General features: G+C 51.0%; 1 protein-coding gene across 5 annotated transcripts in view; it reads left to right on the top strand.

Annotated features, from left to right (window-relative positions):
- sema6cb (semaphorin 6Cb) overlaps nt 1–13,261 on the top strand; it is a 127,846-nt gene that overhangs the window by 80,095 nt on the left and 34,490 nt on the right. For all 5 annotated transcript variants that reach the window (XM_086153838.1, XM_086153837.1, XM_086153840.1 and 2 more), the window contains 8 exons: nt 1,054–1,110; nt 2,332–2,433; nt 7,615–7,705; nt 10,255–10,377; nt 11,422–11,510; nt 11,588–11,805; nt 11,876–12,007; nt 12,088–12,243. In XM_086153838.1, coding sequence (XP_086009964.1) covers nt 1,054–1,110; nt 2,332–2,433; nt 7,615–7,705; nt 10,255–10,377; nt 11,422–11,510; nt 11,588–11,805; nt 11,876–12,007; nt 12,088–12,243 — 968 coding nt within the window. The remainder of the gene's footprint in view (nt 1–1,053; nt 1,111–2,331; nt 2,434–7,614; nt 7,706–10,254; nt 10,378–11,421; nt 11,511–11,587; nt 11,806–11,875; nt 12,008–12,087; nt 12,244–13,261) is intronic.

The raw sequence follows: 13,261 nt of genomic DNA, 5'->3' as shown, positions 1-13,261 counted from the left end.
GCGTCGCAGACAGAGTCGTGTCTCATATTGGCAGACGGATGGCTGACGGGAAATAAACTCGCTCTAGTAGATTTCAGCGTAAAGCGCTCGCCCGCCGCCATCCCACCCCACTGCCGCTCAGACGTCTTTATTGCTACAATCGGAGCAACACAGATTGAAACGGAGAACTCTGTGGCGTCATTGAAAAGAGACGATGTTCCAACGGGGAGGGGGGTTATCGCAGGAAATGGAAATGGCGGGATGACCAGTTGCATTCCCTGTTGAACTTAGAGATTAAACAAGGCGGCGGGAACACCAGGAGTCCAGTTTGAGATGTGATTTGGTTTAAAAACAAGAAAATAGCGCCCTTTCTCTGAGTCATACGACTCATCCTCTATATATATACAAATATATATATATATACTGAAACAGGCCTGCAGGGGTTTTTCTTCTGGTCGAGATGAAGAATGTGGGGGATGAAGTTCTTTGGCTTCTGGTAAAAAAAAAACAGGATGCGTCCCAAGTTTCTCTCGACCTGAGGAGAAAAAAAACAACAGTGACGTTGAAAGATCAAAAGAACAGCCTGCAGCTCAGATTGGAGATGAAGAGGAGGCGTCGCCGCGCCGCCGCCGCCGCCGGCCGCAACCCCCTCCCTTCCGGTTCTTCCACCTCACCGAGCAGCTCCGTCTGAGCCGGACTCGCCGTTCGACGCCTAGCATAGCCGCTAATCCCTCACCTCCTTTGGTTACCGTTTCTATGATGTCCCGCAACGCATCCCCTCCTTAGCTAAGCTAGCATATAAACCAGACTCAGCCGAGGCTGCTTCTGGTTCTTCCTCAGCTTTTTCTTCCCAGTAAAGGAGCTAATAGGATGGAGTATCTGACATTCCACTCAGATGTTCCCCATTAGAAGAACCTCGCTGCTTCGAACCACCTCCTCCTCGTCCACCAGGTTCCCCGACACTCTGTTTGCGGTTTATTGCAGCTAACGAGATCTTCATGGCTGACAGCGGCGGCACCACGGGGAACCGCGCTGTTAATCCTGATTTTTTTTTTTTTTTCCTCTGTTTTCCAGAAACTGACATGGAAGACGAAGAATGTGGAGAAGTGCACCGTGAGGGGGAAGAACAGCGTGAGTAGCATCGCCCGGTGAAACCCTCCTCTCAGAAAAGTTGATTCGAGCCAACCCGAGTTCCGGGTATCCCGTCTCGAGATGCCTTCCCGGGTCGAGCGAGGCTCCCCGCCGCTCGTCTTCGTCCCCGGAGGCTCCGCCGGAACGAATGAAGTCGGACGGGGCGCGTTTGTCTGATTTGCCGTCGAAGGAACGGCGTCCTGGCCGATGGGATCCCAGCGGGGAACCTTCCGGCGCCGGCAGATTATTTAAAACAAAAGGAGTTCAAAGAGCTAGGGGATTCCGCCAGGTGAATCCGGGATGACTCTAATTGTCGGGTTAGAACGGCACCGACTCTTCCGATTGGTGGAACCAAGTAAAACGGATCAATCAAGTGAAAGGAGGTTCAGGAAATAGCTGCGGTGACTTTGTTTCTGATTCCCCCGATGTTGTGAGATTTGGCCAAACGGGTTCGATATTCTTGTATTAGTTGAAATGGTGCATTCAGGGAACCGTGATTTTGTCCCTTTTTTCCGACCGATGCTTCCATAGAACCAAATCCACCTTATTGTTTACAACCCAACAGGCCTGTTGTTTTGTTTTGTTTTTGCAGAAAAAAAAAAAGACAAATTCTTTCCAAGACGCAAATCCTTTCAAGCCTTTGATAATCTTCTTTTCTTTAGATTTCTTTCCTTCTGGTTTCAGATCTTTCTATTCAATCCTTTGTTTCTCGCTGATTCACCAATCATGAATGGGTTTGCTTTTCAAAATAATCGAAGAAAACAGTTTAAAAAAAAAAAACGCATTTGAACTCACACAAATGCTGGTTGAGGAGCAAGCTAGCTGCTAAAGGCTGCTAGCTGAGATATGTGAGCACTGGATTTTTCATGATTTGTTCTTGAGTTTTGGAAATCTGATTACAATGATGGCGGCGGTAGTGGCGAGGCGTTCATGGTTCAGACGGCGAACTCGTCGGACTGTTCCACCCCGAAGAAGGGAGGGGGGTTGCGAAAGGGAAGCGGAGTCGTCAGCATAAAAAACGAGGTTTTCTGGGCTGTCCTGAACAATGGGGACAAACATACAGGGAGCTTTTATTTTGGCGGGTCGGAACAGACTCACCCATTTAAAACATTTTTTTCGGGGCGAGATTTGACTCGAAGGTCTGAATGGAACCCGTGAGCCGTCTCTGTCACGCGACCGCACCGCTAACCCGGGGCTGTTTCTCCACCTCCGCCCTTCCAGGACGAGTGCTACAACTACATCAAGGTTCTGGTCCCGCGGAACGACGAGACGCTGTTCGCTTGCGGCACCAACGCCTTCAACCCCACCTGCCGCAACTACAAGGTGAGATACCGTCCTACAACCCCCCCAGAAAACAACCCCCGCCCACCCCAGATAAGAGGGTGTTTATTTATCCGTGTCCCTGCGTTCGGTATCTGCCGGGTCGCAGGCGGCGGCGGAACCCGCGTCTCATCCGTCAGCGGCAGCACCAAAGTCGGGAGGCAGGAGTCACCCTCGCCTCCCCCTCCTCTCCAGCAACATCTCTGCTTATGTCTGGAGATAGCAGATGTGTGTGTGTGTGTGTGTGTGTGTGTGTGTGTGTGTGTGTGTGTGTGTGTGTGGTGGGGTGGGGGGGGGTGATGACGAAGAGGGACGCCGCAGCCTCTTCATCCTCAATTCACTTTCCTTTTTTTTTTTCCACATAGATTTCAAAATGTCGCTTTCAAACGACACCCAATGTCGAACACTGCTTTAAAAAAAAAAAATTACATTTATTTTGAAAGGACGAGCTGAATGTGTGTGTGTTCGTGTGTGTGTGTACAAACCATATGTGTGTATATCATTTTTGAGGTTCACACGGGATATAGAAAGAGCGAGATAGGATGGACAAAAAAATTAAATTTCATAAAGAATTAAGGCCAATATCATCAGTGAGTGTAAATTCATGATTCTGTTAAATTAAATAAGTAACATAAAAAAATACAAAAGATTAAATAAATGCATAAATAAAGGATGAAGAGATTACTCAAAAAAACTCAATATTTGTAAAAAATAAGTTATTAAGAAAAAAAGAAAGACAAATAAATAACATTGAAATAAAATCAGAAATTTTAAAATGCCGAATAGATAAATAAATCAAACAAACACAAACAGAAAACGTTGATTTTTACACACATACACAAACCCGAAGAAGTCATGGAAATGTCGGGAAGTGTGGGTCATATCCGGGAATCCATCTCCGGGGATTCTCCGGGGAAAAAGCAAAGAGTGGGAGGCGTGAATATGTGTTTGTCCATGTCTGTGCCTGTGTGCGTTTGACACGTACGCACGCCCGTTTTCGGATGCGCGGCCTCGTTGCCACGAGCCGTGACAGCTGGTTCTGCGTCTTCGTCGCACGTTCTCCGATACAGCGAGTCAGATCCGTCTGCCCGCCTGACCACCAGCATTGAAGCGTCCCGGCTGCGTTTGAATCCCCCGGCTCCCCCACGTTCGTTCGCCCCCACCGCTCAGTTCTTCGTGATCAAAAGGCTGTTATTTCACTTCCAATCATGTCAGAGCGCCGGCGAAAGGTTCCTCCTCGGAACCCGTTCTTTTGATCCTGAACCCAGATTAGAAGCAGAAGTTGTTTTGTTTATTTATTTTCTAAGTTTTTTTTTTTTTTTTTTTTTTTTTTTTGGCTAACCTTGGCTACAAAAAAAGAAAAAAAAAGAATTAAAGAAAAAATAAAGAAATATTAATAAACAAAACTTGGCGCCCAGGAAAACAATCCCCGTCCAGACGGGCTATCGGCCGCAGATCTGATGGTTCCGGAAGAAAATTCATGATCAGTATTTCAGATATCAGAGGTTTTGATCGGCGGCAACCGGGCAGCCGCTTCAGCTCCGGGCGTGGGGGACCCGGGGGTGAGTCAGTACAAAAAAAACTAATCTGAGACGGTACGGTCCCTCTCCAAGGCGATCGGCGGCCATATTTATCTGCATCATAATTCTGTTTGCCGCAAGTAACAACATAAAGGAAAATTCAGGAAAATAGCATTAAAAGCTGTTGGTCCCTGTAGTTCCCGACGACCGGCCTTACGTTGACTTCCTGTTCACGAATCGATGGAATTGTTCCAGCACGATGTCATTGTTACGGCCCCGCCTCCCACTCGTATTCTCTGCATTTAACTCATCATCCAGCGGCGCCAGGGGACCAGTTAGGGGTTCAGTGTTTTGCTCAACACTTCGCTGGGAGGAACAGGGAATCAAACCAAGAACGTCCAATTGTAAGGACAATCACTCTACCTCCTGCGCCACGCCACTCCCATCAGGGAAAGCACCTAGTCTCCTTTACTTCTGCAGTATTTGGTACCTGGTACTTTTGGAGTACTTGGTACCTGGTACTTTTGTAGTACTGGAAACTATCTACTTTAGTACTTGTTCCCTGGTACTTTTGTAGTACTTGGTACCTGGCACTTTTGTAGTACTTTGTTCCGAGTGCTTTTGTAGTACTTCATACCATGTACTTTTGTCACACTTGTTACCTTGTAATTGAGTAGTACCTGCTCTGGTGAGGTTTCAAGCAAGCCGAGGTGATATAAAATAGGACATCGGCAAACTGCTGGAAGCTGATTGGCCAGAGTCACTGGGCGTGGCCCTCAACTGAAAAGAGTGCCACATGTTAGCATGGCGGCGAGCATTTAGCCTCCTCTGGCTCATTGGGTCTGAAGCCACTGGTGGAGCAGCGAGTCCACTGTCACCCTGCATCTCCATTGTGGATGTGTTGAGTGCCACGTAGGAAGCTAGTTCACGGGCGGCTTGTCACTCTGAGACCCCGCCCACTTTTAGGAGGTCAGACCTGTAGACGTATCCAGCTCTGAGTTGAGGAACGATTTGTAGAGGAATGCGCGCCGCCGGGTGCGACGACCACCCGTTGTGTTCTTCTTGTTTTTGCTTGTTTTTGGGATGGATTCAACAAGTAGTGCCATGAGCAACAGAAACAACCATCGCAGCATCTTCTACGGATCGGTCCTGATCTCCGGGAGCCCATCTTCAGCTCCGGCTCCCTCGGACAGTGAAGAGCCAGCGAAAAACACAGAACAGAAAAACACGGTCTCTGAAAATATCCAGCTTTGCACAAATAACAGAAAGTCTCCTTTCAGCTAAGCAAAACGACAGGTAGAATTTGGCGTGTGTGTGTGTGTGTGTGTGTGTGTGTGTGTGTGTGTGTGTGTGTGTGTGTGTGTGTGTGTGTGTGTGTGTGTGTGTGTGTGTGTGTGTGTGTGTGTGTGTGTGTGTGTGTGTGTGTGAGAGATGCAAATCATCGGCATGGCAACACAAACTCTCAGACGGCAACTGAACTTTGTATCCGCACCGCGGTGATATTCAGGGCAGAGCCACTGTTGTGTTGGATTGCATCAGTTTTTTGTTTTTTTTTTTTGTTTTTTATTGGGGGGGTGGGGGGTGGCTTAGGGTAACGCACACACAGACACGTGCACACGGAGACACACACACACACGCACGCAAATACACACGCATGCTCCCCTGCAGGAGCTCAGCTAATTAAAGCAGGAGAGTCAACGCCGACTGTGCATCTGGATCTCGGTGGCCACGGCGACGGCGGAAGGAACCCTGTCAAAGAACCCCTCAGATGGGAGAACGTGGAAACGCCTGGAGGTTCCCCGGAGAACGTCTGACAAACCACGGGCTTCAAAGACCTCATTTCCCAGCCGATCGGTTCACCGGTGCTTTGTTTCCAAGAAGCCCGACGGACGCCAGCGCCGCCGCCAGGCCGACGCTTCGGTTTTCGGAATCCACCCGGAAACCTCGCAAAGCGTTCTACACACCTTTTTTTTTTCCATCCCGACTTCTTTGACGTGGATTCCGAATCTTTTCTTTGGAAAACAAAACGTCACGCCGAGGTGCGAAGGCCTTCACCGCACTCTGCAGATGAGCAAAACAAGCGCTCCCCTGGTCTGGGTGTGGATCCAATTCACACGCTAGTTTTCCTGAGGTTGACGCGGATGACTTTGGCTCTGTGTGTGTGTGTGTGTGTGTGTGTGTGTGTGTGTGTGTGTGCGCTGGAAAAAAAAACAAAAACAAACTTTGCAGCACAAAGCCGGAGCGCCAAAAAAAGCCTCCGCTTGTGAAAACAACAAACATCACAACCGCCGGTGCTCCTCGCCCTCGCCAGACGCCGCCGCGTCCCGACGTCCTCAAAAGCCCCGCGGGAACAATGGTCTCTCAGCGGCGGGATAATTCACAACCACACTTGTCTCTCGCCGTGTCCTCGTGTTGCGTGTTAGCATGTAATTACAACTCGCTGTCGCCGCGTGATTTCCCTCGGCCTGTCGCGACGACCGTGAGGCGGCGGAGCGATAGAATAACGGAGGACACACAAACGGGACAGCGATCCTTAACACCAGCAGCAGGCCGTCTGTTCTTTAAATCCCCACGAAGGGAACTCTTTATCAGGCTTTTAGCAGCCATTCAGAGCACCACTGCATTTCTACGAGACACTAGATGGCAGACAGGAAACAGGAAGTCACTGATAGTTGTTGTAGCGAGCGCAGTTACTAGCTTCCTTCTACAAAATACAAAATGTGTGCATACGCCAAATAACTGTTAGCTCCTTTGTACTCTGAGGTTTGGGTCATAATGTAGGAATGTTTGAATTTGTTTTTGATCATTTTGACACACGTCAACGATAAACAGATTCCAGCGGCGAGTCAGCATGACAACACACACACACACACACACACACACACACACATACATGCATTCTCTTGTTTGACCACCTCCTGAATGGACCGCGTCTTTTAATTATCCTGGTTCCGAGGTTTTGGCGGCGAGGCTTCTCTCTTCTGATGGAATAACAAACCAGCCACACACACACACAAAAACACACACACATTCACTCACTCACACACACACATGCGCGCGCAGCATGAGTCGACGCCGCATCAAATAAACCAAGCGGTGCGTTAATGGACTGTCAACATTGTCTGTGTGTGTGCGTGTGTGTGTGTTGGGGGGGGGGGGCGTGTCAGTCACCTTGTCGCCATGCCGCACGTTTAACCTCCTCACACACTCCGCTGAGTTCCGCTTATCGCCGCTCCGGAGTTTTACGACCTTGTTAACAGCAGGTCGCGCCGACGCCAATAAATATCGGCGTCGGGGAGATGAGCGGCGGGGCCTTCAGGCGTCGCTCCCGTCTGTTTTCTTTGTCTTTTTATGGGCCAGGTCAAATGCAGCGCTAAGAAGCTACGCTAATCTTTATGATGCATGTGTTGTCTTTCATTACCCCGGGGCCGACTCACCACCCGGCGCCATCATAACGTCCTTCGGTGGTTTGTGCCGGAGTGATATTTGCGCACCGAGCCCTTCGCCGCCCTTGCGGGTTTACAAGTGTAAACTGCGTTTTTTGCGTTTACTAGACAGTTGCTGTCTTTTCTATCATATCACCCTCCCACCGCCTCGCCGCACCCGCCCTCCGAAAACATGGCCGTCTCTCATGACTCTCTGTGCTCTGGTCCCGCCCTCCTAGATGTCCACCCTGGAGCAGGAAGGGGAGGAGATGGTGGGTCAGGCTCGCTGTCCCTTCGAGTCCCGCCAGTCCAACGTGGGCCTCTTTGCAGGTGAGCAAAGCAACATGACCACACACAGTTGCGTGCAAACACACACACCAGGGAGTTCAGACCCCCTCCTTTCAGTGGGGGGGAGTGTCACACACATACACCATCTATAACCACTTGAGAATCCAATTCTTGTCAAAATCTTCTTGTCGTGGCAGCTGGACTTTCAGCACTCATCCGAGAGGCTTCTTCAGTTCTTAAGGCCTGTGGGGAGTTTCCGAATAGAAGCGGCAGGGTTGAGGGTGGGTTTAGGTTAGGGTGGCTTGATGCGCATTGATTGGCAGAAAAAAGGCGGAAGGCGGTTGTATGCTCATGGGGTGTCATTAAGTGGGAACAAAGGTACAACTTTTGGGGGTTAAGCTGGATTAGACTCTGAAAAGGTGAAGCCGAACTTCTGAGAATGTGAAACAAAGGAATGAAACCTGTTGGATCCCATGGACTGAGGCTCAGGTGGAAGTTACCCAGGACTAGTTCTGGAGGTGGATCCCACCACAGCGTACGTACACTCTTCAAGTGAAGAAAATCAAGTCCAGTTGCCACGACAAAAAGATTTTGACAAGAACTTCCCATGACCTGAATGACTGAGAACCTCTAGATTTGGGACAGATTTGGGAATCCAGTGACTCTGCAAGGAAACATCTGGTCAGAGTTCAAGGTGGTACTGGCACTGGCACTGGCGCCATTGGGTCGGCGTGAATCGAACCCGCGAGCACCCGGTGCTCTCCGTAATGGTATGGACCGGTCCTGTCAGGGCCGGGGTGAACAGACGGTGGTGCCGAACAAAGAAACAAACTCCGGTTCGCTCCAGAAGACTGGTTGGTGTCGGATGGAACTCCAGTGCGGTATGCTTTTGGACAGACAGCAAACTGCACCTTAGAAAGGAGACGGGGCTAAACCCCAGTGCATCATTGGAATCAGGGAGCAAAGAAATGATTGACAGCCAGGGAGAGAATCACCACAGTGGGATTCAATGGCAGTGTTTGAACTTTGCCCCCTTCCAGCTCCAAAAGCAGGTGCCAGCAAAGAGGCATTCCCTTTCCTTCTTCACCTTTCCTTGTTCGATCCTGCAGACTAATGGTTCCCCTCAATCCCTGTCGTCTTCTCTGGTGTTTATTGATTATCCAGCTGGAAGAGGCGTCACAGCGACAGGCCAGCGACTGTCACAGAACATGTGATACCATGGGAATGGTACAGTCCATTTGACTGAGAGCAGTATGGGATGGTACGGTCCATTTGACAAGTGCAGCGTGCAAGCAACCCTTCAACACGTCGCCTCCGGAAATTTGATTGTTACCCCCCCCTATCCAAAGGCAGGCGAGGCGAGGTATCGGGGGGGGGGGATCGTCCCGGCCCGCTCAACAGAAACTCCCGCCGCACCTTTTTATTCCTTCATACAGCATGAATTTTGTCAGAGCTTTAAACCCAGCACATCTTGGGTTACTTAATCTGTCGGGGCGAACGCCGAGTCTGCAGACGGTACCGTAAACATCCCCCCCCCCACCCCCCCCTGTAATTCTCCCCACAGGGGAAGGAGCTGAGAGGCGGTTTTTCAGAGCGCAGGCATTATTCCATCACGGCGGCGCGGGTTGGGAGCACCGAGCCACCCCGTGATTGATTGCGCGACTCGGTGTGAGTTTATTGCCCACCGCCACCCCCAGACCCCCCTCTCCCCACCACTGGAAATGAAAGGGGGAGTCAGCGGAGCGATGCAAGATTGTTTTTTTTTTTTTATATTCTTTGATATATGTAATAAACATGTTGTTACACCATTTTTTTTCAAACTCAAGTGTCGATGGAGCCATTTTTATTAGCTCCAGAGGCTACAGGGCGTGCGAGTGTGAAGCGCATGCCCTGCGGTTGCGCGGGTACAAGTTTTTAGAGGAATAATATTCATCTAGACCGTGAGTTGTGGAAAGCTGCAGTTGGATTCGCCGAATAAGACGGGAATTTAGCAACGGAGCGGAACGTGCGCTCGCAATCGCGTTCCACCGTCGGCGCGCTAAGAATAAAACCCATTCCGTTTCCGAGGCGTGAACACGAAATAAACCCCGAGCCCCTATCCAGGAAGGAGGAAGTCCTTCCTCGTCTCCCGTCCCGCCCGCTCGTAGCTTTCAGAACTCTCCTCCCGTTGTTCTACCTTTCCAGAGAAGGTGCGATTTCTGCCCGCCGGCAGCTGCTCCGTGTTTGCTCCCTCGCCTGGCTCCCTTCCCCACCGGCTAAACCCCAGATTAACAAAGTCGGATTAACGAACCGGGTTAACAAAGACAGGTTATCTCGCGTCACCAGTGCCGGATTTCCCCGGAGTTTTTATTACTGTCGCTCCACGCGCTCTTCCAGAGGTCCATTCTTGGAAATCAATGTGACTTCTGGATGAGGACTACAATTCTTGAAATGGCCTAATCTGACAGTCTAGAAGAAAAGGGGGGCAGAGCTTAGAGGGATGGCATTTCAGAGGGATGGCGTTTCAGAGTTCACCCGGGCCGGTATTAACGCTCTGTTCACCAAAATGTCGGGGTCTCTTTCCTCTCCCTCGCCCCCCCAAACACCCGCAGGCGGCGACTTCTACTCGGCCACCATGACGGACTTCCTGGCGAGCGACGCGGTGATCTACCGCAGCCTGGGGGAGAGCCGGCCCGTCCTGCGCACTGTCAAGTACGACTCCAAGTGGCTGCGAGGTGAGGAACCGGATAACGGATAGGGACTTATAAATGAGAGGTTGGATGGTGGGATGTCTCTGCATGCAGCCCTGTGATTGGACCATCCGCGCATGAATTAATGCATGCATGAATGACCTCCACTGGTATTTAAAAAACAGGAACAGATGAGAAATCGATGTTAAGTAAATGCGTGTGTGTGTGTGTGTGTGAGTGAGAGAGAGAGAGAGAGCGAATGTGTGACCTGAATTCCAATGGAACGACAAAACAGGAACAAATGAGAAATTGGGTTTGATATTTGTTTGTGTGTGTGTGTGTGTGCGTGTGTGTGTGTGTGTGTGACCTTGAACTCTTCAATAAATGAATGATTGAATGATCAGTTAAAACTGCCCATCATTGCATCCAGAAGCACAAACTTAGCCTGTATTTGATTAAACTGAGAAGTTTATATTTAAAACCAACTCTCTGATGAATAAGAAGAAGAATCCAGACTTAAGTAAACAAATCCCTATTTGACGAGGGAGAAAAGAGAAGCGCAGAGATCCAACTACCTCTGACATCACAAACCTATGGACATCCATTTGGCCAAGGGATGTTTCGGTCAATTTTGCCAATCTGGTCCGATGTCAAACCCAGAGTCCGTGTTGTGTCGGAAGTTCTCGGACGCCATCTAACAAAGAAGCCAGCGGTCACATTTTACTCGCTTCGATCAAGTTAGAAATTTTTCAAAAAAGTCGTTGAGAGGATGAACTAGGTCTAGCGTTGTGTGGCGCTGACTCCAGGCTGAGCGCCGCGTGCGACCCACTTCCCCAGTGTAGGCCCGTCCCCAGCTGAGCCCGGCCTCTATTTATATCAGCTCATCTGACTTTCTGTAGCCCCCCCCCCCCCCCCGGAAGACTCGGCTTGGGGCAACTTCCCCCACAGAACAAGAGCAGCCTTTGAGCACCACGACACTTCCACCTTTAGTTCTCAACCCTATTTTGTTTACCAGAGGTCACAGCTTTGGGCCAACTCCTGCACCCACCTTCATGTCGCGGGGTCTCTTTCCCACCCTTCCTTCCACAGAACCGCACTTCCTCCACGCCATCGACTACGGGAACTACGTGTACTTCTTCTTCAGCGAGATTGCCGTGGAGTACACCACCCTCGGCAAGGTGAGGCATCCGCTCTGCTGGCACCCAACAGTATCCTGCGTCGGCCCCAGTGACCAACCGCATTTGGACTTCTCCAGGTGGTCTTCTCCCGGGTGGGGCGCGTCTGCAAGAACGACAACGGCGGCTCGCCGAGGGTGCTGGAGCGCTACTGGACCTCGTTCCTCAAGGCGCGGCTCAACTGCTCCGTCCCGGGAGACTCTTTCTTCTACTTTGACGTGCTGCAGTCGCTCACCAACGTGCTGCAGGTCAACCACCGGCCGGCGGTGCTCGGTGTCTTCACCACGCAGGCGAACAGGTGGGTCCAACCGGATCCGGATGCTCTAGTCTCTGGTTCCGAGACTGACTTTGCGCTTCTTCTCCGGCAGCATCACAGGATCGGCGGTCTGCGCCTTCTACATGGACGACATCGAGAAGGCCTTTGGCGGAAAATTCAAAGAGCAGAGGAACAGCGAGACGGCCTGGACGCCGGTCCCCGAGGAGCAGGTCCCGAAACCCAGGTGAGGAACCGCCTCCGATGGCCACATCAGAACCGGTTCCTCCTCCTCAACAGCCACCGCTCCCGTTTGTCTCCATCCAGGCCCGGCTGCTGCGCCGGCGAGGGCACGGCCGCCGCCTTCAAGTCGTCCGTCGCCTTCCCTGACGACACGCTTACGTTCATCAAGTCGTTCCCGCTCATGGACGAGTCGGTGCCGTCGGTGAACGACCGGCCGTACTTCACCCGCACCACCAGCAGGTACCCTGCCCACACCGGGTGCTCGTATCTCAGCAACAGTTTCTTCCTGAAACCGCCGTGTGCTTTTGGTTCACATGACAAACTCCCTGAAGGTACTCTCCGTTTTTGAACCGTCCAGCGGACAAACGGGAGGTCACCTCGTGCACGAGTAGCAGGAAATGTACTGCTTGAAAACATGCTCATCTGTCAGTGCGTTGCCAGGACTGCAGTCCCAGGACATGTATCACCCAGACCCCGTCTGCCACTAAAATACTACATTACTACTAACTTCAACAGTTAAATTAAAGTACGACAAATATATTGGAACCCATTTTTTTCCCAACATGGATGGCTGCAGGGAGTTGCTGTCCCCGCCTCTGGAACCTGTCAGTCTAGTTATCCACCTGTCTAGTTATCCAGAGTGATAAAATATCTCCGTTTGGAGCTTGGCGACTGACGGAGAGCAAGATGACTCGGACCAGGTTGACCTCTGACCTCATTATGCTGCGTGACGAATGTCTGAACCAGTGTGTTATTAATCCCGCTGCCCAATCTGAAATTATGCAGTTTAAAGCTCCTATGACATCACGAAGGGAGGATTTGGTTGTTGAGGCGGGGCTGTCAATCAAAAACACGCAAACATGCAACAGCGGAGGTTGAACTGGCAACCAGATCACAATCCGCAGTCACTCTTCGAGCGCCGAAACCGAATATTGACACGGCTCGACGGCCGCAGGCTGTCTTTCATTGTTTCAAAGGAAAGCATATACGCAGTGTGTGTGTGTGTAGGTGTGCGCGTGTGTGTTGGTAGCGCCGTGTCCGTGCTCTGCCGCCAAATTGGAATCGATGTGTGAGCTCAGGTGAGACACGCCGCCATGTTCTCCCTTCAGACCCGCCGCCACCCCGAGGGCTCTTCCCAGAGCGGCGACGCAACTCCTGCCCTGGCACGGAAGCCAGCGGAGTGTGTGCTCGGATGGTGGGGAGTGTATGTGGTGACATTTGAGGATCCAGCGGGCTGTGTGTGGAATTGCTGTGACCG

This window comes from Fistularia commersonii, chromosome 10 (genome assembly GCF_037954325.1).
Source record: "Fistularia commersonii isolate RoL2024-O1a breed Wild chromosome 10, RoL_Fcom_v1.0, whole genome shotgun sequence".
Classification (NCBI taxonomy): Eukaryota; Metazoa; Chordata; class Actinopteri; order Syngnathiformes; family Fistulariidae; genus Fistularia; species Fistularia commersonii.
Note: the sequence above shows the minus strand (reverse complement) of the source record. Positions and strands in the feature narration are given on the sequence as shown.